The sequence below is a fragment of the Muscardinus avellanarius genome (assembly GCF_963383645.1).
Source record: "Muscardinus avellanarius genome assembly, chromosome: 2".
Lineage (NCBI taxonomy): Eukaryota > Metazoa > Chordata > Mammalia > Rodentia > Gliridae > Muscardinus > Muscardinus avellanarius.
The window spans coordinates 70,534,322-70,560,030 of NC_137787.1; the positions used below are offsets into that span (position 1 = coordinate 70,534,322).

The 25,709-nt window shown below is 36.0% G+C and overlaps 1 protein-coding gene across 1 annotated transcript in view; it reads left to right on the forward strand.

Moving 5' to 3' along the window:
• The window catches only part of LOC308258341 (sodium channel protein type 3 subunit alpha-like), a gene marked incomplete at both ends in the record, with an annotated part of 90,442 nt that overhangs the window by 54,775 nt on the left and 9,958 nt on the right, over positions 1–25,709 (forward strand). The window contains 4 exon segments of the mRNA XM_080688847.1: positions 6,316–6,436; positions 7,814–7,968; positions 8,723–8,896; positions 24,837–24,959. Of these exon segments, the coding sequence (XP_080544973.1) occupies positions 6,316–6,436; positions 7,814–7,968; positions 8,723–8,896; positions 24,837–24,959 (573 nt within the window).

Here is a 25,709-nt window from a genome sequence, read left to right on the forward strand (position 1 = left end):
GTGGGTTTACTAAGTCTTTTGCTAGGCCAGGTTGCAGGCCTATACTTGGGAGGCTGAGAAAGGAGGATTACAAGCGCAAGGCCAGCCTTGTATTTTTAAAAGGGCTAGGAGAATAGCTCCATGGTAGTATCCCTGGGTTCAATCCCATATATACATATATATTCTCTTGTCTCAACTTTCTCTTGTTGATATCGTTGCCTACTGGCATCTCACCTAAAGTACAAAAGCAAAATGGTCCTGAGTATTGGTCTTTTTTAAGGCTTATTGGTGGCAAGGAATATTCAATCATATTTTTGTAGTTGTTTCTAGGTTTAATTTACACATATTCTTCCTCCTTAAAGAAAATTAAGAATAAGTTGTAAAATAGGACATACTCAAAAATAAAAGTATTGATAAAAATAGAAAAAAATTTCTGGTGATTTATGCAATTTTTAATTAATGGTGACTTAATCTTAAGAGTAAAACAGCATTACTTTCCATTGAAGAAAATCTGATTTCATTTTCTTCACAAGAAGCATAGAATTTAATGGTATTGGCAGGTTGTGTTCTACAGTGTATTTGTCACAGGATATCCTCCTATTTGAAGCTTTTATAAAATCTTTGAAAGATAGTGGAGGAAGATCTCTGAGCACATGTTCTTCTGGAAAAGGAACTGTGCTGTTTTCAGAATTTAAGGAGAAATGGGAGGATGACTTTAGCTTTCAATTTCTCTGTTTGTGCTTGCAGTGTTGCCCAAAACAGACACAGGTGGGTGTGTGAACAGCCATTTAGACCCATACTCACCTTCAGAGAACCGTCCTGGTGCTTTCGTGTACTTCTGCTGAATAAAACTCAATTAAGTCTAGCTCCGATGGAAATTTCTGTGTCCCTTCTCAGGATAAATGGCCTTTTTCTTCTGTTTCCTTGATGCCCTTTACCATACCCTTCAAGCTCCACATAATTATTTTTAGTTTCACAGATCATGCCCTACTGAAGCTATTTTAAAATGAAAGGGGCACTAAGGGTGTTGAACATTTAACATATGTCAAGCAGAACCAGATGGTGGCAGTTTGTATTTTTAACCATTTGATAAATGGTCAGAAAAAAAATAATAATTGACATTGGTTTCAGTTCTATCTGTCCTGCCTTAGACAAGCAATCCAATGGCTTTGGTATGTGGCTTACTATTCTCCAAGTGAAATATTATAAGTCAAGATATGGGTATGCATATTCAAAAGGTCAGACTAAGGCCCTGATAGTATGTGTGACCAAAAGATTTTCCTCTTCACCTAGTACAATGAAATCCAGAATTTTGGAGAGAAATGGCTAGATTTTAGAGGCAATCTGTAATGGCTGAATCTTTTATTTTGTCTCTTGAACCAAATAGCAGTTTGTGAGAGTCAAACATTTGAGAGCTGATTGGAAAAAAACAAAAACAAAATGTGAGCGCATTTCAGTGGAAGTAGGCCAGTTGCTAACATTCTCTTCTACTTCTGAAAGTTAAATTTCATTACTTAATTGGATAAAAACCAAGAGCAATATTCATCATAAGGGGGTATTTCTATATTAAGATCATGTTATGTTGGAGGGTGGTGAAATGGGCTCATGGCCTTCGGTTGCTAATTCTGTCATTTCTTATGTTGCAATAACCCATTCCTCTGAGTGTTATCTGTGAATAACCTTGAAAACTTCACATTCAGGTACCATGTCTTTGAGAACATGGTTCTTGGATCAGCAAGCAGCTTCCACAGCATTGCGCTGGGCTTCTGCTATAGCCAGGCATGTTTTCTGTGGCTGAATTAGGCCTGGAGAATGTTGCATCTTAAAACCTGCTTTCCAGCGTGCATTTGTAGAGCATAAGCCATCATCCCTCTGTAGACTCAATAGTTTCTACAAGGGATGGAAGAATCTAACCTTTAAATACCATAAAATATTGGAGGGTCTAGTGAGAAAATAGTACAAGAAAACAAGTTTGAACTTGTACTATGTGGTTTCATACTGAAGCTTTCTAATGCTATGCCTATGTTCTATATTCCCGATTATAATTTAACAACTTCAGAACAAGTATTAATTCTATTTAGTAGAGTCATTGAATTCCTTAATATGGCAAATTTTATTTCAGGTTTCTTTGCTTTTTATATCATTGTAGTATCACAACTATGGCAATATAAAGAAAGTAAGTTATTCTTTGCATTTATCATCAATCACTTGCTTTTAAATCAGTTAAATGTTTTTAAATGAATTTGAGAGTCATTTCAATATGGCTATGATAAGAGTATCACAGACTAGCTTCTGCTAGACTTTGAATGCCAAAGTGTTAGTGTTTATATTATTTAGATTATACCAATGTATAGAATTAGTATAAGTTGCTATTATATCATCATAAAGACTTTTAAATGTTTAAATTTTTTCAGAGTATAAATTAGTGATTTAAAAATATAGACGTAAACTTTTTTATGTATCCCAGAGACATAGTGGTCAGTATACTGATCAGTAGATGTAGTTTAATAAGAACACAATTCAAGCTTTAATTTATTAATTAGATAAATTTATCAACTCTTGATAATTTTTTCATTGATATAGAATTGTCATAACTTTGTATAACAAAATGTAGCCTATGGGGTTAAAATAATGTAATAGCTTTCTGACTAATAAGATTAAAACATTATTAAATCAATTTCTCCAACTTGGAAGAGTTGACTTTATGTCAACGTTTATAGGAAAGGAAGCCTTCGATAAATACTCTGTAGTGAAATAAACACTTCCCTGCTGTCTTTCAATCTTTGGTTCATGATATTTCTGGAAACTTGCAAGACTCCCTCTGACATGCCTTGAGAAGCTTTCCAGAGCCTAAGTATAAAAAATGTAGCCTTGTAATCAGAAAAACATCTAGATAACAGTGAAACAATGTTCCCTAGTAAGTGAGTTCTGCTCTTTGGAGAAGACCAAAGGTGGATATGGTCTTTTACTTGTCCCTTTACAAGAGATATACTGTATCTAGAGCCAGGATTGGTGGCACACCCTTGTAATCCCAGCACTCGGGAGGCTGAGACAGGAGGATCTGGGTTCCCAGCCAACCTCGGCTACATAGTGAGGCACTCTGGAACTCAGTGAGACCCTGTTTCAAAATAAGGAATAAGCTGGGCTTGGTGGCGCACGTTTGTAATCCCAGCTTTCGGGAGGCTGAGATCGGAGGATCGCGGTTCGTAGACAGCCTCAGCTACTTAGTGAGGCCCTCTGCAACTCAGTGAGACCCAGTTTCAAAATAAAGAATAAAAAATAGGGCAGGGGGTATAGCTTGGAGGTCGAATGCCCCTGGATTTCATCCCCAGACCCACAAAAAAAAAATTTTTTTAATAAAGAATAAAAAAATAGAACTGCGGGTATAACTCAGAGATAGAATGTCCGAGTTCCATTATCAGTACTGCAGAGAGAGAGAGAGAGAGAGAGAGAGAGAGAGAGAGAGAGAGAGAGAGAGAGAGGAGAGAGAGAGAGAGAAACATGCTGTACCTCATAATGCAAATAGAGGTGAAGCAACTGAGCACTGACCCTCTCTACTTTAAGACATCTGAATGCAACTGGACATGGTGGCTTATGCCAGCAATCCCAGTACTTGGGAGGCTGAGACAGAAAAGTAGCAGATTTGAGGCCAGCCTCAGTGATAATAGTGACACACTTAGCTACCTACCCAGACCTTATTTCAAAACAAAAAATAAGAAGGTCTGGGAGTGCAATTCAGAATGCCCCTGGATTCAATCCTTAGTGTCACACACACACACATAAAAAATGAATGGATGCATAGTCTCCAGAGCTATTTTGGATCTCAGGCCTTCTTTTATTCAAACATATTAACCACAGTCACAAACATTTATAAACTAAAGACAATACCAATATAAAATACATCCAGATATTCATACTTGGTAAGCAGTTAGCTCAATTGTCATTCAAGTCGGTGACTATCATCACTTGTACTGTGAAGCATTAGTTTAAATAAGTATTTATATTTAGATATAAAATATCTGAAGAATATACATGGCAGACAATTATAATATGAAAACTTCGATATCTAATAATTATGTTACCAGTGGTAAAATAGGAAGGAGTGAATACATTGACCAACGTTTTCAAGTTAGGAAAGCACATGTGTATGTGTGTGTTTACCTAAAAGACTTCTCACTTTGTTTCCTCATACTTCTTTATTGAATGTCTGCCAATATTTTAGAAAAACAATTTAAAAATATATTTTAACATCAAATTTAATTAATGCAATAATTTCTATTATATTCAGTAAGAAATCTCATTTTCTAAATCAGATACAATCCTGTCAAGGCCGTGACTGAGTTATACTGTATAAAAAAGGAAAGATGAAATTAGCTAAACATTGTCATTCTCTCTATAAAAATAACATAAAAATTCGTGCTGCCATTCATTCATTTACCCACTCTTCATTAACTCAACATAACTACTCAATGTCTATTCTATACTTGGTGATATACTGGATCTTTTGATATATGATATGTGTGTACCTGGTATATGTGTGCAAATATTTGGTCAAAGGCTGCAAATACAATAAACTAACTGAAAGACATGGGCCATCAAAAAACTGTATTAGCCAAGAGAAAGAACATGTATCATGGTTCTTTTTTATAACTAACCACAAAATAATTTGATTTCTTCCTGGTGTTATTTATTCAGTGAATATTATTGCTGTTTTTCATTAAACACCATAATGTCCAACCTATAAATCATCAGTAAAATGGGAAGGGAAAAGTTAGTTGCTGAGACTAACTCATTAAGTATTTTCTTGATTATGCTAGAAGCTGCTGCAATTCTACCTAACAGTATTTTCTTGTCCTTTCTTAAAAGAATAAAAATATCCTGTCTGTACGGGACAAAATTCCCTGGCACAAAAATAGATCTTTGCTTTCCCATGTTTCCAAAAAGCAAAAGAATATAATGATAAAAATTCTTGTGCTGTAACAGGTCTAAGAATTAGCAGCCAAAATTGATGGCCTAGCTCCTCTCTTTAGCATATCCCAGACTGAGAGGGACTATAGTATAGAATGATATTTTGATTTAAAGTTATTTTCATAACATAGTTAGACTCAGTTAGTGTCACCTTCAAAGTAAAATCACAGAAAGTATTCTCTGGATATTACTCTTCAATTTTAATTCACATTATAAAATATTAAACCCATTGGCATTGTGACTTCAATAAATCAGGAATTTTGAGGCAAATTCTCTTCTGTATGACGTGTTTAGGAAGTCATTTGAGTCTTTTTTTAAAATAACACATTAGCTCTTTCAAAAGGCAGAACAGAGTGACCCTAACTCCCAACTGCTGAAGTTAGCAGGGGCTTTGAAAACATTAACACTTCTTAAAGCTCTTCTTTCATTATAGAAGATTCACTTTACCTAGTCTGGGCTGTGTATTAGTTCTTTGCATCAGTTTTGATAAAACATTCCACATTCATAATGTCAACCAGAGTGATATCAGAAAACGTATTAGGTATTTATTCTTTTTAAATGAAAGTGTCTCTTCTAGCCAAGTGATATCTATTTAGATGAAAAATTTAAAGCCTCATCATATGTTGAAGCCTGAATGCCCTCCTAGTGAATGTCTGTATAGATTCTAGACAGTGCCATTTGTGAAGAAATTTCCATTTCATTTAGAACTCTATGGCAAGTGTTAAATTCACTTATGCAGTTCAAAAAATAAGAAATTAAGAAAAGGAGAGAAAGAGAGAGAGATTAATTCATCATTTTTTGCTAGTAAAGTCAGGAAAAATTATGTAATCCAGAGAAAAATATAGCTCAAAGTTGAAATATAATGACTGTGACTAATGTTAATGTCCTGCTTTTCCTTTCTAAAATTACAGAAACATGGACAGTACTTAGACCCAACTGGTAATGTCATTTGCCCTCTGAAAATTTCCATCTGATAAGGTGGAAGTTACTTTTTGATTCGATGCATTTTAATTAATATAATCTTTAGTAGATATGGTCTATCAAACTTTTTATCAAACTCTTCTTGGTTTGACCTGGGTATTAATGTTACTAGGTAAGTTAATATGGCATTCATATATGAAGTGAGATTGTATAATACGTTAATCAGTATAACCCATCCTTTCAAAATCATCCACATTAAATGCTATGTAACCTTTTTTTTTTTTTTAGTTTGAATTAGGTTAGTAGTCACATTGTTTAGAATTCTAGGACATTATGATACATAGTAGAATAAAATATAATCACCCTCATTTTTTCATACTAAGACTATATTCCAGTATAATAAAAAGGGAGAAAATTCACATATTTAAAATGGGATTATGTTTCCAGAAATTAAATGCAACAAGCTCATCTGAAGGAAGCACCGTGGATGTTGCTCCACCCCGCGAAGGTGAACAAGCTGAAATTGAACCTGAGGAAGACCTTAAGCCAGAAGCTTGTTTTACTGAAGGTAAGCCGCTCTACTGTGATGAAATGCAAGCTCCCTCATTCCTTACAGCGGCTGAACAGACTTCATTGGAGGGAAATATTTTGAATAAACTGTGAAGACATATTCTTCTGTTTTGCTTTCTTCTTCCACATGGTAAATCGGCCTATATTTCTAGAGCAGAGACCATGCCTAGAAAAATAAGAAGATATGATATATGTGTCTGTGGTTGTTTGTTCTCATTCTCCATAGTGTAGGAAAACTGATCCTATGTGACGTCACTGATATTGTACCCTCAGGAATGCACTGGCAATGGTGTGCTGTGATTTACAGGTACCTCAGTGATCTCATCCCGTCCCTTACTGTTTCAAGTGTGTTTGATTTGTGGTAGGGCCAGAGCTGTTTGGGGGTGTTTCTGGGTTTTAGAACCTTGGCAGGGGGAGCAGTTGTCTTCCCAGCACTTAGCGCAGTGCCTTGCACACAAATCATAAAAATTTATTAATTCATTGTATTTAGATTTAATGTGATGAGGAGAAGCTCAGAGAGTTCAAGCAGGAGAGTAGATAGAAGTTAGAAATAATGTGAAATCTAGGGGGCAGAGGACAAAGGAATAAGAGACACTGACTGACAGGATGAGTCATAGGTGTGACTAAGAAAACACCGAAGCTGAAAATCAATTAGCTCAAGAAAACTGACAGCAGCTGACACCTAGGAAGACAGGGGGATTTTCCATGCATAATAAAAGGGAGTGGAAATCTAGGATCAGATGAAGAAAAAGAAACGATAGGTGAGCAAATAAGGTGACCTAACTGAAAGGGTTGGAAGGGGGGAGAGGGGAATTCCCTAATGTACATGATGTGCATTCACAAATATATCCAAGTCAATCACTAAGCCAAACCTGAGAAGGAGGGAGGGGTAGGAAATGGGGTGGGAATTGGGTAAGGGCTAGATGAGTGATGTGTGCATGTATGCCTCTACCATCTTGCACTCCATTAAGATGTGTGACTACAATGCACCAATAAAAAAAAATCTAAAAAATATGAATAAACAACTTGAACTTGTAGTTTTTCCCCAAACCTGAGAAACATACCTGAACCCTCTTTTCCTCAGTAGCCATAAAGCAAAGAGATCTTGAACAGGTATTGAAGAATGAAACTATTTTTATTAGAGCACATAGGTAAAGTCCTTCTTTGAATTCTAAGGAGCTAGCTGAATACCTAAGTCTGAAAATGACTTGACATGCAGGAGGAACATTGACGTTAAACTACGAAATGAAGAAGCCAGTTACCCTAGAACACCATGAACTGGGCCTGGGATGGGGTGAGGGCAAAAAGTTTATGTTTTCCTACTTAAAATTAAAAGGCATTTTTCTAATTGATTATATCCAATATTGCCTCTTAGGGTGTATTAAAAAGTTCCCCTTTTGTCAAGTAAGTATAGAAGAGGGCAAAGGAAAACTATGGTGGAATCTCCGAAAAACTTGCTATAGCATCGTGGAGCACAACTGGTTTGAGACCTTCATTGTCTTCATGATCCTTCTGAGTAGTGGTGCTTTGGTAAGTAAGAGGTATATTGGCAAGAATCAGATTCTAGTGGATCCAATTGTTCCCTTAAAAATATCAGAAGCACACACTGAGTTCAAGAATCAAAAGAAGAGGTATATTTGTTCTTTGCAGACCTGAGTACCCAGGGCTTAATTATACAAAATTTTGTTATAAACAAATCAGAACCCTGAAACCTCCAAACGGAATTTCTGATCTAGAATTTTTCTAGCAGTTGTTTTTTTTCCCTCTCACTAAGAAACCATTTGCTGAGACATTCTGTGGCTATGTTACCTTCCCTGTCAAAAGCCATCTCATCTTCCCTAATAATTATATTAGCATTTACAGGCAATGAGTGTATTTTGCTTTCATTGCATAATCAACTTATTCTTTCAAAATAAGCCAGACCATTCACGGAAGCACAACAAAGTAATGTTGGAAGAAGTTTCCTCTATCCCTAAATAACAGAACTTCTATTTTCTAAGTTCTCATTACCTCATTAAAAGATGTCTTTGTAGAAGTAATAGAGGTAGATACTTTGGTATGAGAAGTAGGGATAAAAACAGTTATAAAAATCAGTAAAGATGCTGACATTTCCCTGGTAACATTTCCCCAGTTATTTTTAGTTTCTATATTTTATTAATACCCAATTTTTGTGTAATATTAGCCAATACTTATCAAATTGTCGATTAATACACAATACCATGCTAAGCCATTTTAAGTGCCTATAGGAGGCAAGCCATTAAGATAAAATATTCTTAATTCACAGGCTTTTGAGGATATATACATTGAACAGAGAAGGACCATCAAAACTATGCTAGAATATGCCGACAAGGTCTTCACTTACATATTCATCCTGGAAATGCTTCTCAAATGGGTAGCTTATGGATTTCAAACATATTTCACTAATGCCTGGTGCTGGTTAGATTTCTTGATTGTTGATGTAAGTATCCTTAATGATTTCTATGAAAAAAAAATTTTTTTGGTGGTATTAGGGGTGGAACCCAGGGGCTTTTCTACCTCCGGGCTATACTCCCAGATCTATTTTATACTTTATTTGGAAACAGGGTCTCACTAAGTTGCTGAGAGCCTCACTAAGTAGCTGAGCCTGGCTTTGAACCTGTGCAAATCCTCTTGTCTCAGCCTCCCAAGCGCTGGGATTACAAGCGTGTACCACCACGCCCGGCATGAAATTGTTTTAAAAGAACTACGTTTGTTTGACATTTCGTGTATTTCTGTAATTAAAAGTTTAGCTCCAAAAACCTACTTTCACTAGTGCTGAAAAATCTTATAGTTTTTTACAACTTCAAGAAATTAAAAAATGAAGAATGTCTTACGGATAAGAGTAGAGAAAGTCTGTGAAATGTAGAAAATGTTAAGAAAAAACAGGAAGGATTGTCTCAAAACATTCAGACAGCTTCTTTTTTCTTATCGAAAGTTAAGTACTAAGGAATATTTAAATAATCTGTTAATTGACATATTAAACGCTTGGTTTATCAACAGCTCAATTTTTTTTCTGGAAACCCTTGTACCTCCGGGCTGTACTTCCAAACCTATTTTATACATTTTTTTTTTTAATTTGAAAACAGGGTCTCAAGCCAACACAGCTGGCTTCAATCCTGCGGGATCCTCCTGTCTCCGCCTCCCAAGATACAACCGTGCCCCACCACGCCCAGCAACAGCTCAATTTTTAAAAGCCCAGGAGGCAAAATCAAGATAGATTTAGAGCCAGGAATTGTGAGAATCACCTTTTAAGTCCTTCATAGAGCACACATGATGGAATAATGTTAAATTTTAGCCCATTTATTTTTTAGCCCCATACAGAGACAACAAAATATGTTTCCAATATTAAATCGGTCAATATTCCAGTAACTAATCAGATATTTATTATGCAAAAAGTTAGTTGTATGTCTGCTCTGAATCTGTTTTTGCTGGGCTGAGTAGTCATAGGAACACAATAATTATGGAACCTATCTGATTTGCAACCTATTTTTTTTACTCCAAATGATGGAGAGGCCCAATGACAGTCATCTGGTTCTTTGTAGTCTATGATACTGCATTGCAAAAAGCCTCACCGTCTTCCAACAAAACGAGGAACTTCAAGTACTGTCTCTAGTTGTCTCCTAGCCATCATAAGGTCTTTCCATCTCCTAAGGTCTTCTACCTTATTAAGTGTTATGTAGTTTTCAATGTAAAGGTATTATTTTTCCTGGGTTAGATTTGTACCTAAGTATTTTATTCTTTTTGGAGCTATCATGAATTCATCTTTTTCCATCTTTCTTTTTCATTGGAATGATTATTGGTGTATAAAAAAAGCTATGGACTATTTGTAACCTGATTTTGTTATGAGCTTTAGCAGCCTTTTAGTTGATTTTATTGGGTCTTCTAAGAATATCATGTCAGCAGCATACAGAGATATTTCCCTTCTTTCAAAATTTGTATCTCCTTACTTTCTTTCTCTTGTTTTATTGCTATAGCTGGAATTTCAAATACTGTGTTGTATAGCAGTGATGATAGTAGGCATCCTTACCTTGTTCCTTATTTTAACAGGAATTATTTCATCTTTTTATTCACTATGATATTGGCTTTCAGGTCAAGTCACCTTTTTTTTTTGGGGGGGGGTCAGGTCTGGGGATAGAACCCAGGGGCATTTGATTTGACCTCTGAGCCACACCCCTGCCCTATTGTTTATTCTTTATTTTGAAACAGGGTCTCACTAAATTGCAGAGGGCCTCACTAAGTAGCTAAGGCTGTCCACAAACCTTGATCCTCCAGTCTCACCTTCCTGAATGCTGGGATTACAAGCATGTGCCACCACGCCTGACTTCAAGTCACTTTTTTTTTCTTTTCTTTTCGTGGTACTGGGGTTCCTGGAAGCCCTTTTACCTCCGGGGTATACTCCCAGACCTATTTTATTTTTGGAAACAGGGTCTCTTAAGCCAACGCTACTGGCTTCGAACCTGCGCGATCCTCCTGTCTCTGCCTCCCAAGCACGGGGATTACAAGCGTGCGCCACCACGCCCGGCTTCAAGTCACTTTTAATAGCACAGAAATGACTTCCAATTTCTAGTCTTTCATAAATTATAGAGGTGGATCTCCACAAAGGAAAGATTAATATCTTCATATTATTCAGCTGGAATGAAACTTAAAGAGTTTCTAATCTTTATTCTAAGCATGGGAAACTGTATCCTCAGTATAAATAATTTTCCTTTCATAACATGACACTAATGTCTATTAGTGTCTTAATTCTCAACTCAGCTTGCTTTTTTCAATTTTCTAACTGATTCAATATAAATGTATTAGGCTTATTAGGATATTAGGCGTGTGTGTGTGTGTGTGTGTGTGTGTGAAGGAGAGAAAGAGAGTGACTTTTGGATTTGACATTTATAATCTTCATTCTCTTCCTGAAATGAGGGAACATCAAACATATTCAATTAGTCTCTCGGATTTAAAAAATTGTCATCTATGAAGATCATTTAAAAATGTGATAGAACTTTTCCTAGAAGATTTATTTCCAAAGTTTACCAAAGTACTATATTACATTGCATTTTATGTCTTCCCATTTATTTCCCTGTTATAGACAATTTAATAATCCAAAAATGTCTTAAAAGTGAGGGTCTTGTATCATGTTTTCATTCTTTTACACTTAATATAGATACTTAAGTATCTAGTGAAAAATATATAAATGAATAAATGAATAACAAAAGAATAGTGCCAAAAATTACTTCACCTTTAAGTGAGTCAAAATTACCATATTGGAACTGTTTACTTTAAGCCTTCTACCTTTGGCCAAATTATTTTATCTTTTTTTTCCATACTGGGATTTGAACCTCTGAGCTATATACCTCCAGCCCTATTTTTTGTTGTTTATTTTTAAACAGGGCCTCACGAAGTTGTGGAGGGCCTCACTAAGTAGCTGAGGTTGGCCCAAAACCTATTATCTTCCTGTCTCAGCCTCCCAAGTACCGAGATTATAAGCATGAGCCACTATACCTGGCTTTATTTTATTTTAAATGGGTCTACTTTCTTTTTTCCCCCAAAATAGGACTGAAATACATTATTGATTCAACCACAGATACCAACTTGTCCTCAGACTGCTGGATCACTAAGATAAAGTAAACATAAAATTTCTGAAATTACAAGTAAAACATCTTAAAATGGCTTTACAATCCATAGGTTGTATTTCTGTAACTACACCAAACAGCCACAAAACTTAAAATGTTCAAACAACAACAAAAAAATTCATTCACATGTATCTGTCAAAAAATTGATTCATATGCTGGAGACAGATATCTAAACCAAAAAAATGTAGCTGCTTCTTCAATTCTCTACCTAAAAGTGAAAATAGATTACCATGGGTTCTCTTTCTAACCTCCTAAAATTCACTCATTTATTCAGTCAAAATGTTTAAGTACCTAATGAGCAACAAATTTTAGACATAGGAGATATATATATATATATATCATTTTTTTTTTGGTGGTACTGGGGTTCCTGGAGACCCTTCTACCTCCGGGCTACACTCACAGACCTATTTTATACTTTTTATTTGGAAACAGGGTCTCCTAAGCCAGCACAGCTGGCTTTGAACCTGCGCGATCCTCCTGTCTCCACCTCCCAAGCACGGGGATTACAAATGTGCGCCACCATGCCCGGTGACACACGAGATATTAATAAGATGGGTCAAGCTTTATTTGAGCTTACAGTCCATGGGCAGGAAGTAGAACAAAAATATGCAAATAAATAAAATCTAAAAGTAAGAATACAAATATTTTTTATAAAATAAAATAGAGCAATGGAACAGGAAATTACTGCAGGGTGGGGAGCAGGAGGACAGTGTTAGCTCAGGTCCTCATAGGTGCCTATTGACTCGGTAGTAGAAATCAACTGAATAGATTCAAGAGACAGAGAAAAACTGTGTGATAAAACAGGAGTGAATCAAATATTCTCTGTAATATGCAGAAGCTAGGGAGAAAAAGGGTCATAGAAGGAACTCTACATGAACAAAGGGAAACCATAGATGAGCAAATAAGGTGACCTAACTGAGGAGGATGGTAGGGGGGAAATGGGAAATTCTCTAATGTACATGATGTATATTCACAAATGTATCAAAGTCAATCACTAAACCAAATATGAGGAGGGAGGAGGAAGGAATGAGATGGGAATGGGCAAAGGGCCAAATGTGTGATGTGTGCATGTGTGGGTCTACCATCCTGTACGCCATTAAGATGTATAACTACAATGCACCAATTAAAAAATAAAATTAAATAAATAAATAACAGGAGAGTGATAGAAACCAAGTTTAGAAAGGTACACAGAGGGCCATGGCAAGAAGTTCCTGTCTTATATATTTGCATATATTGCATATTTATGATACTTATAATAATTGCAATGGTGCAAACTTGAGACAGTTTAAGTAGGGATTTGATTTACTCTTTTAAAATGATCACATATGGAGAAAGAGTAGAAACAGGAAGACCAATTAGGAGGTGGTTTTAATAATTCAGGAAAGAGTTTTGTCCTAGACTAAGGTGAAGAAATTTATTAATGAGCCTGATGTGTGAGGAAGGAAGGAAAGGGGAGGATTCGATACATGTATTTTCTTTTACATTGAAGGAATGGTAGAGGGCAGAAATATTAACTAAGATGGGGAAGATCAGAAAACGAGTCTAGCATGGTAGGCAAATGGTGGAAGGGAGATGTATTAAATTCGAGATGCTTATTAGATATTCAAGGGATATTGACTTTTATACAAGTCTAGAGATCAAGAGAGAAGCCAGAAACTATGAATGTAGAGGTAATCAGCATATAAATGGCATTTGATATTGTGAAACTGTTTCAGCTCTACTAGACAGAGAATACAAATTCACATTAAACTAACAAGGAAGTTCAGAACCAAACTTTGGGGCCAATTTAATATTTGGAAGCTGTGCAAAGAAGAAAGAGACAGTAAATGAGACTGAGAAGTTGTAGTTAAAAGGAAAGTATTATATGCATGGTATCACAGACGTTCAAAGAAAATATTAGGGATTTTTTTTTCCAAAGGAAAGGAAAAAAATTCTTTTGAAGGCTGTGGGAAAGTCAGGTAACATAAGTACAGAAAATTGACACTTGGCTCTGGCAAAATGAAAATATTTGATGCTGTGAATAAGAAGTATCTTATGGAAGTTATTGGAAGAAAGTACTGATTGAAAAGATTAGGGAGAAAATGGAGATGAAGAATTGGACAAGTATGATAATTCAGTGTGCAATCAAGAGGGACAACTTAACCCATTTCTCTCTTCCAGAATAGAGGGACTACTTACTATGTTTCTGTATAATTCTTTTCTTATTATCCACAGGTTAGAAAGATACTTTTTTCACAAAACTCAAAACCTACCGTACTATTTTAGAACTACACTAACTATAATAGAGATGCTGCTATTGGCCACACAATGAAGTAATACATAATTAAAATAATATTTATTTGAACTTTATTATAAACTACCAAGTTTTTTGAAATTTTTTTAGATTTTTCCATCAATGTCATCGTGTAGAAAATTAATCTGAGTAAGCCAGGCATGGTGGTGCACACTTGTAATCCCAGCGCTTAGGAGGTTGAGACAGGAGGATTGCACAGGTTCAAAGCCAGCCTCAGCTACTTAGTGAGACTCTCAGCAACTTAGTGAGACCCTGTTTCCAAATAAAGTATAAATTAAGTCTGGGAGTATAGCCCAGAGATAGAAAAGCCCCTGGATTCCACCCCTAGTACCACAAAAAAAAATTAATCTGAGTATATATTATAACTTCAAATTTGGTTCTAAACTATCCTAGCATCCTGATATACCCATGACAAACTCTGTACTTATCACAAGGTATTTATTGCTCAAGGTGATTTCCACTGTATAAACAGCACAGCGTGGCTGCAACCAGATGCTTGCTGTTGTTTCCAGGGGACTTTTTTTCTGCTTGCTCAAGAGCTCCTTTAGAATCCTGGTCAGCTGTTCTGTTGAGGTGAACAAGAGCAGAACAGCGACATTTTCTGACCCTAATATGTGTTTCCAATTGACAACAATTTCTAGAATCTAGTGGCTCTACCTTAACTCTTGACGTAGTTGGAGACTCCATAATGAATCTACATTGTTGTAGAGGTAGCACACGATGATGTCTGGCCCTCTCTAAGTTCTTGTTGTGGGAACGGCACTAATGAAGATGCTTACATACTAAAAATGAAAATCGCTAACCCTGACTTAATGTTTACTGTCTACAGTTGATACTAAAAACACTTAGCATATGTTAACTCACTAATCTTCAAAATTCTCAGAGTTAAAATGATAAATTATTCTCATTTTCCAAATGGGTAAACTAAGGCAATGAAAGGTTAAATTGTTTTGTACCTAAGTAGTCTGGTTCTAGCAACTCTTTTTCTAAATCCTTATTTTACAGTTATACTTCTTATCCTCAACATTGATGTCTCCTGCATTTGTAAATTATTTATCAATCTTTTTAGTAACACCATGATGTCTTATAACTATTTGCTATGAATTTTATTTTTGCATGCTAGGTTTAGAAATGTAACACTGCTAGTAACTGCAGAGTGACCTCTGTCTCACACTGTGTTCTTTGCCCCATATTTTGCAATAGGTACAGGACTGTTTGATATATTGTGTTCAACTAGTCAACGAGTTCCCACATTTTAACTCTAAATGTGATTATTTATCAGTGGGGACAGATGAAAAGAATGAGATGGTCCCCTGCTAACATGCACACATTTAAGCTAGAGATCTTGTGAAGAGAATTAAAGCAAAAGGACTTTGAAATAAAGGAACTAAATGATTTTAAATTGTTGTCTCATGATACCAATTCTGATTTCTCTAGATATACTTTCATATAAATAGTTCAAGATGTGGTTTGAATTTTTCTATAAATATTGTCCTACTAAGTGATTCACTAGCTGGGCATGGTGGTGCATGCTTATAATCCCAGTATTGGGAAGGCCGAGACAGGATGATCATGGTTCAAGGCCAGCCTCAGCTACTTGAGGCCCTCTGCAACTTAGTGAAACCCTGTTTCAAAAAAAAGAATAAAAAATAGGGCAGGAGATGTACCTCGGAGGTAGGATGCCCCCGGAGTTCAATTCCTGATACCACACACAAAAAAAAAAAACTAAAAAAGTGATTCACTCTATCCATGCTTTGGAAGAATTTAATTCTCTTTTCGTATTATTAATTAATAAGAACAAACCTCTCACTGGCAAGGTTTAAAAAGATAATTTAATTGCAAATGTCTATATCTCATTCTTTGAAATACATGACTCTTAGCACATAGAAATATTTAGTCTCCAATCATGGTCTTTTCTTAACCTCCAAACCACATTTCCAATTAATTCCTATTTTATACCTACTGCTACTCCTACTATCTATTTTTCCCCTAGACTCATACTTTCTTCCAGAGTTACATATTTAGTCTGGTGATAGTATGACTAGGAAACTGAGGCTGATGTTAGCTTCAGCTTCTCACCCCTCACAGCTGGTCAATTAGCAAATTCTCCATGTTACCAACTAATAAATGATTTGGGGATCTTGCTCCTCCTCTCCAACACTAACTCAACACCACCGCAATAGACCGGATCAAGCAGTGAGTTGCTAATTTTCCTCCCTGCCTGCATTCATTACCTCATTAAATCTCTTTTCTAGCAAGGTCCATATGGCCCTTTCTCTTCTTACAAGCCCTACCAGGGGATGCAACTCTTTATCCAGGATTCTAAATATTGACAGTAAAGGTGAATAAGGGTTCTTATCTGTAATGTCAATGACAGCTCACCTATACTGACCATAAATGTCTTTAACATGTATGAATTTTTTCATCTTTATAAAAACCTATTAGGTATCTACTCTTAATATCCCGATTTTTTAGTTGAAGAAATTAAGATACAGAGTACTTAGCTGTTAAATGACTACATAATATACATTATGAATAACTGTCAAAAACAACTTGTGTCTTTTCAAAAAGAATAATAATAATTGAACCCGAGGATAGATTTAGAATTATAAACAGAAGGACCCAAATAGTCATGTACCCATCAACAGAAGTCATCTTATTCACTATTGATCAAACCAGCAGTTTCAATATTTTTCTACTTATGTGGTTGATTAAAGATGATGCCTCCATTAATGAAGATACTTGTCTTGCTTTCCTATAATCATCTTGAAATTAATAAATGAAGAATTCAGGACAAGGAAGTAAATTTAGAAAGATTACCTGATTCAAAGTTTTAATTATAAGGCAAACCAACAAAATGGCCTTTAGAATGTTTACACGAAGCTTTTGTAGAGCCTGTGGCTTTTAGGGGCCACAGAGCAATCCCCAGGGATTTTACTCAGGTCTGATTCCCACTGCCACAAGCAGCACCACAACAACCAAGATGTTTGCTTTTATATAGTTTGTGAGTATTGTGAATTTTCTAATCATGTGAAAATTAAGGACCAACAAATAACTAAAAGCCTAAGACTGAGAAGAAGGAATGTCAAAAGGAGACCCAAGTTACAAAAATCTCATTACATAAAAAACCAAACTACCATTTCTTTTTTAAAAATCTTTTCTTTTTCTGACCTTGTTTCTGACTGATGATAGGAACTAATCTGTTCTAGCAGCCATTGGAAACCTCTTTCATTCCTGCTATATACTTTATTCACTTCAACTGGCCAAATTCCTCTATCTCCAATAGTTAAAACCACCAGTTTTCACCAAGAATCCTTGGCCATCACTTTCTCCCTCCCTAAATAGCTATCTAGGAGCTACCTTACAAGTCGAAAATAGAACTACCCTAGAGTTGAAGCAGGGAGGTGGGCATCTAGCAGTCTGAAGTTCTGGATGCCCTGAGAAATACTGAGTTAACCCACATACTTTTCAAACCCTTTGCACCTATTAATGGAACAATCGCAAGTGTGTGGTATATTTAAGGGGCTATTGTGGTCTGACAGGGCAACTCAACCACAATGTGGATTATGATTTCTATGTTCTGATCCCTGTAGCATGTACAGATTTTACCATTAGCTGTGAAAATATATTTTATTCTTCTCTCTTGCAGTATTGCCAGGTGGTGGGTGCAAGGAGTCAAGAATGTGCAGCATCCATGCGGATAGACATTTGATCACCTTTTTTTCAAGAACCTGGTGCCTACAGATTCAGAGCCTTTCAAGTATTCATTGAAACATTTGATTTACTTTGCAGGCACCTGGGTCTTTCTGCTTTTCCTCTACTGAGGAAAAGCTGTGCTTTCCATAATTCATAGTGTCTTAATGCTCAACTCTTTGCCGTCTCTTCTCCATTCTTTTTGTCTGTGTTCCTTTGCTTTCCTTTTGGTTAAATATTCAATAGAGAGCATAAGTAATTATGTTGTTCAAACAGATTAAAGTTCAAGTTTAGAATCTCTATAGTTTACTATTTGATTAATGACCTTTTATCTATCATTTTTGAAGCTTTTTGAATTAAGAAAATTTACTATATTGGCACATTTGATATGGATATTTTTCCTCTTTAGGATTTTGCCTCTTGACATTTTTGGTCACTTAGAAATTTTTTATATTGATTTGTTAAATTTGTCAGAATTTTCTTCTTGGTTCTCTTATGCATATGAAGACTTACTTTACATTATTAAAAGTATTTTCTAGCCAGGTGTGGTGGCACATGCTTGTAATCCCAGTACTTGGTAGGCTAAAACAGCAGGATTGCACATGTTTGAAGCCAGCTTCAGACACTTAGTGAGGCTCTCAGCAACTTAGTGAGACTCTGTTTCCAAATAAAATATAAATTAGGTCTGGGAGTATAGCCCAGAAGTAGAAAGCCCCTGGGTTCCATCTCCCATACCACAAAAAAATTTTTTTCTTTACTTTTTCCAGTTTTATATTTTGAAGAGTTTTATTTCCTCACCATTAGTTTTTCTTTTATATTTTAACTTTTGGTCAATCTGAAATTTTGTTTAATGGTTTTATATTTTCTATATTACTTCCTAAGTTTGTAAAGTTTTAAAAGTCTTCTACACACATGTTTATACAACTTAATACTAGAAATACATTGTCAACTATCTGAAATAGTTACATCATTATTTATAATTGTTTTAGACTTTATTCTTTTGGTTTTGTGAGGTCAAAAATATTTACTTGCAAATAATGATTTTATTCATTTTTCTAATTCTTAGAAAACTCTAATTTCTTTTCACAAAGAAAGAGTGTTAAATAATATTATTGGTGATGGACATATTATTTTATTCCAGTATTAATGGAAAAGGTTCTAGACTATCATTATAAATGATACAAGATTGTGATTAAAATAAAACATTAGAATACATGAAGGTGATATGTGGTTTAATCTTTTTTACATGTGGATCATGTTGAAAATGGCATACATTCACACCATGTTTGGTGCCCTCTCCACCCCCTCAGCTTCCCCTTTCCCCCCTTCCCAACAATGAGTGCCCAGGTTGACCATGCCACATTCACAGTTATACACATATTTGAATGTAACTCCTTCAGTTAATCAACCTCAGCCTTCTCCCTCTCCTACCCTTCCTTTCTAGCTTTGTTGAGATTTCCCCTCCATTATCCCTCTAGTATCCATAGTTTGGGCATATTAGAGAAAACATATATCCCTTCTCTTTCAGTGCTTGGCTGATCTCACTTAACATAATGCTCTCCAGGACTTTCCATCTTCTTGGGAATGACATTATTCTGTTCTTCCTTATTGCTGAGTAGAATTCCATTTGTGTATATTTCCCATAATTTTGCTACTCATTCATCTGTTGATGTAGACCTAGGTTGGTTCCATATTTTGGCTATTACAAATTGTGCTGCTATGAACATAGGTATGCATATGTTACTGTAATTCTCTGATTTCAACCCTTTTGGAAAGATACCCAGGAGTGGTATAGCCAGATCATATAGTACATTTATTCCCAGTTTTCTAAGGAATCTCCATGCTGATCTCCATAGTGGCTGAACTAGTCTGTGCTCCCACCAACAATGTAATAGAATTCCTCTTTCCCCACATCCTCGCCAGCATTTGTTGTTATTTGATTTCTTTATGCTTGCCGCTCTGATTGGGGTTAGATGGAATCTCAGCATAGTTTTGATTTGCATCTCCCTGATGGCTAATGATGTTGAACATTTTTTTATGTATCTATTGGCCATTTGTATCTTTTCTTTTGTGAAGTGACTACTCAATTCAGTTGCCCATTTCTTGATTGGTTTATTTATTTTGCTAGTGCAGAGTCTTTTGAGCTCTTTGTATATTCTGGATATTAGCCCTCTATCAGAGTGGTGGCTGGTAAAGATCTCCCATTCTGTAGGCTTTCTCCTTAGGTTCTGGATGGTTTCCTTTGATGAGAATAAACTTCTTAGTTTAAAGCTATCCCACTTGTTAACTCTTGCTTTAATTTCCTGTGCTTTGCAGGTCTTGTTGAGAAAGTTACTGCCTGTGCCTCTATGTTGGAATGTTGAGCCTATGCCCTTCTCTAATAACTTCACAGTCTCTGGTCTAATTTCTAGTCTTTGATCCATCTTGAGTTCATTCCTGTGCATGGTGAGAGGTTAGGATTTAGTTCCATCTTTCTACAAATGGATAGCCAGTTCTCTCAGCATCATTTGTTGAAAAGGCTGTCTTTTATCCAGTGTATGAGTTTGACCCCTTTGTCAAAGATTAATTGACTGTAAGTGTGTGGATTTGTTTTTGTATTTTGTATTCTCTTCCACTGGTCTGTATGCCTGTTGTGCCAATACCATGCTGTTTTTACTACTATTGCTCTGTAGTATAATTAGAAGTCAGGAATTCTGATACCTTCTGCATGATTCTTATTGCTGAGAATTGCTTTGGATATTGTGGGTCTTTTCTTTCTCCATATAAAATTCATGACTGATTTTTCTAGGTCTATGAAGAATATTGTTGATATTTGGATAGGAATTACATTGAATCTGTAGATACTTTTGGCTGAATGGCAATTTTGATTTTATTTATTCTGCCTATCCATGAGCAAGGGAGATTTTTCCATCTTCCAAGGTCTTCTTCAGTTTCTTTCTTTAATGTTTTTTGGTTTTCATTGTAGGTCTTTTACGTCTTTGGTTAGGTTTATTCCTAGGTTTTAATTGGTTTTGAGGTTATTGTGAATGAAATTGTTTTTTTATTTTTTTTATTTTGGATTCATTGTTAGCATAAAGAAAAGCAACTGATTTGTTTAGGTTGGTTTTTGTATCCTGCAAATTTGCTAAATTGGTTTAATCTTTTAACTGAACTTAAAACATTGTCTTTGGCTGTTTTTAAGGTAAATCACTTTCCACTGTTTTTTTTTGTTTGTTTGTTTGTTTGTTTTTTTTTTTATTAATCAGTCACAGGACCTCAAAGCTCTTCCTCCGAATAATCAGTTCCTACATTACCTTTTTCTTTCTCAGTCCTAGTTACCATGAGAATATGTAAAGGTATGGAGTATAACTAAATTATTCTAGCATAGACATTTTTATATATTTACTGTGTACAGTGGTATGGTACTCAGATTCATGTAAATTTACTCTAAAAATTTAATTTTTGAAAATGTTTTTCTACACTAGGTATGGTGGTTCACACTTGTAATCCCAGCATTTGGGAGGATGAGACAGGAGGATTGTGATTCATGGACAGCCTCAGTTACTTAGTGAGGCCCTTTGCAGTGAGACCCTGTTTCAAGATAAAGAATGAAAAATAGAGCTGAAGGTATAGCTCTAAGGTAGAATGCCCCTGGGTTCCATCCCCAGTAGTGCAAAGGAAGGAAGGAAGGAAGGAAGGAAGGAAGGAAGGAAGGAAGGAAGGAAGGAAGGAAGGAAGGAGTTTTATTACACTTTTCACATGTTACCAAAGAGTGCTCTTTTTATTTACCACAAAAGAGAGACAGATTAAAACACTGCATACTGAAAGGTTGAGGACACATTTTCTGAAGTAAAAAAACACAGTAAATTTGAAAACATAAGACCTAAATTCCCATTATAGACTCGCCTGCTCCCTTTTCTTGGACAAGTCATTTGACTCTCCTGAGACACACAACTAAGGATGAAAGGAGATCATTGCAAACTGCCCAGTACCATACCCATGCAAAACATTATCTTTGAACTTTATGCCAAAATATTTAAATTTGTTTTAATAATCTTCCTTTGCTTATAAAAAATTTTAAACATCTCATTTCAAAATTGCCTTTAAGGCATATTAAGATTTTTACAACATGAATTAACCCAAAAAAATAAGCTTCTGTCTTATACAAAATGGCTTTTTAAGTCAAATGCAAACCAGAAATAATTACTTATATGATTAATAAGATTGTGATAGTCTCAGAGTGGTTTACATGGGGAAAAGGAGTATCATTTTAAGTTACTTGAATAAACCAATCTGTAGTGAATATTCACAAAATCTGAAAAAATATTTTAGATCCCTTCTATTTTCCTACATAAGTTAAATATGCTACAAATCCTAGCCCAGGTTTGTCAGAAAATCCAATGTCATGAGATTCTTCCCTTTGGAACTTTCAGATACTCTGGGATATTGCAACCCAGGGGGTAAAAATGGCAGTAATTTCTGCTGTTCCCCATTATATCAGCACTAAGGCACCACATTCTCTGAGCCATGAGATCTACTGAAAGAAACACACTTTCACTAATGCCCAGCCTCACTAATAACACAGGCTGCCTAAAGGCAAATAGTGACACTCACCTTTAAGCCCAGGACATCCTACCTCCAGCACGCACTGGTTCTGCACAGGACCTTTCTTTTCCTTTCAAAACACAAGTTTTCTTACCTTAGGATCTAAAGTAAATTTGCAGCTTCTTCCTTTATAAAAGCTGTAGTCTTAAAGGATTTGATTGGGAGGATAAAAGAAGTCTTCAGATAGTAACTCTGGAACCATAAAAAAGCTATAAATGTCTTCGGAGGCAAAGGAGCCCAGAACATAGAAGTCTTTCTAATAACCTTTCTAATTCTTTCCAGTCTTCTACAGTAGCAAACCAAAGACAAAAACGAATAGCTTCATATTCATTATTCATTATTCTTCAGCTTCATTATTCTGTTACTGGCCAAGTTCGACGTTCAAAGTATTTCATATTCTGTTAAATTCTGTGAGTGCAGCATGGTGGCGCATGTCTGTAATCCCAGTATTTGGGAGGCTAAGACTGGAGGATTTCAGGTTCATGGCAGGCCTCAGCATCTCAGTGAGGCTCTCTGCAATTTAGAGAGACGTTGTATCAAAACAAAAAAATAAATAGGGCTTGGAGTGTAGCTTGGAGGTAGAATGCCCCTGGGTTTAATCTCTAGCACACACACACACACACACACACACACACACACACACACACACATGAAAATGCTGTAGAATATGTTCCAAATTAAACAATGAGAGCAGAGACCTGCATTTACCTATAAAACCTAAGTTCTAGTTTGGGTGTCCCCCATGATTCTTGAGCAAATCATTAATTTCACCTTACTTCCCCAAATTTTTAGGGTAATTCACTTAGGCTCATTTTCAACAGCTGTTTTGCACAGAAAATTAAGCCTTGATGCCCTTAAGTCATCCAATGAATGTGATGAATTAGCTTCCCTCTGATGGCATCAAGATCAGAACAGTTATGAATCACACTTGCAAAAACTGAAAAAAATAATGGTCAATAAAATAGTTGTTTGCGTTCTATGGCTCAGATAAAAAAAGGTTTGTAAATAGTTACAGTCGATTAAGCTTTGAAGTCACACCATTTGGGTTCAATACTCCAAGTGTGTGTGTGTGTGTGTGTGTGTGTGTGTGTGTGTGTGTGTGTGTGTATGTGTTGCATACCTTCCTCACCAGTGCATGCTGGATGGGTAAAAAGTCATGAATTTAAAGGTAAGAGGGCACTACTTGCCTTTAGGAACATTCCTGTGTAGGAATAAGACAGTGTTGTTAGTGAGACTGGATATTAGGGAAATTGTGTTTTATTTTTTATTTTGAAACAAGATCTCACTAAATTGCAGAGGATCTCACTGAGTTGCTGAGGCTGGCCACAAACCTGCAAGCCTCCTGTTTGAGCCTCCCAAGTCCTGAGATTACAAGTGTGTGCCACCATGCCCGGCTTTATTTTTCTATTTCAAAACAGGGCCTCGCTGAGTTATAGCACACTGGTCTCAAACCCACGATCCTCCTGCCTCAGCCTCCCAAGTACTGGAATTACAGGTGTGTGCCAATGCACCCAGCTAATATTTCATATATTTAAGTAAAATTTAATATATGTATAAATATAAAAAGACCTATGACTCCTCCAAGAGGTATTTCTATAATAAGTCTAGTAGATAGTTTGGATAAAAAATTTTCCAGGTAAAAATTTTCTTATCAAACACATATCAACTAAAGTACATCGAACCAGACAGCTTTAGGCTTGTTTTAAAAAGTGCTTTGTTTGTAAAGCTTATGTAAACTATACAGGAAGATAAGATATCTAACCATTTGGTTCTGTTACATGGCAGATACCTCCAATATGCCATAAGCAAGATGCTGCATAAATCCAAGAGAAAATCATGAATGCTAGTAAATCAGAGCAAGCACAGATCCATAGAGGGTCTAGCTTTTAAACTAAACCTTCACTGTTATATGTACAGGTTGAAGGGGAGGCCTGGTATTGAATATCTAAAGGGAGGGGTTACAAATGTTTATTTTTAAAAAAATTCCAGTTTCACTGGTAAGAAAAGCAATAGTAGGAGGTGAAACTAGCAGTGTAAGATGATCTTGCTATGTAGAAGATGAAGGTTGCCAAAGTATCTCCAAACTTTCATTCTATCAAAATTAAAGAATGGACATCACATTCCTATGCCTTTAGTCAACACTTTATTTCTTGGTGCACTAATTATCTTGTTTTGTTTTCCTTTTGTAGGTTTCTTTGGTTAGTTTGGTAGCCAATGCTCTAGGCTACTCAGAACTTGGAGCCATCAAATCCCTAAGGACACTAAGAGCTTTAAGACCTCTAAGAGCTTTATCTCGGTTTGAAGGAATGAGGGTAAGAAGACTAGAAGCTCTTTAAGATCACATATAGGCAATAATTTACATACAGATGGTTGCCATACTCTTCTGATATTTATATCACAGTTCCTTTGTGGGGTGTGTGTGTGTGTGTGTGTGTGTGTGTGTGTGTGTGTGTGTGAGAGAGAGAGAGAGAGAGAGAGAGACAGACAGACAGACAGACAGACAGACAGACAGACAGACAGACAGACTAGGGGTTAATCTGATATTTATGTCACAGTTCCTGTGTGTGCATGTGTGCGTGTGTGCATGTGTGTGTGAGAGACAGACAGACAGACAGACAAGGGGTTAAACCCAGAAGGGTTATTCCAAGCTATTCCCCCAGCCCTATTTTATTTTTTATTTCAAAACAGAGTTTTTTGAAGTTGCTGAGGGCCTCTCTAAGTTGCTGAGACTGGTAACAAACCCGCAATCCTCCTGTCTCAACCTCCCAAATAGTGGGATTACAGTCATGCACCTCTACGCCCTTCCTGAATTGCACAATTTCAGATCACTAATCTTAGAGATCACTAAGGCTAGCCTCTTGGAAATGAGGTTTATTTAAACTGGCCCTCAGAAATTATTTGTGGCCGAGCTAAGCCCCAAATGCAGATTCGGGCTCACAGTTCAAGGATTTTTCCACAGCATCCAGAAACTCTGCTCTAGTTATTTCTTTTCATTACTTACACACTTTAAAATGACTCCTGAGATGTATTTTCAATTTGTTAATATTTTGCTTATAATCTTT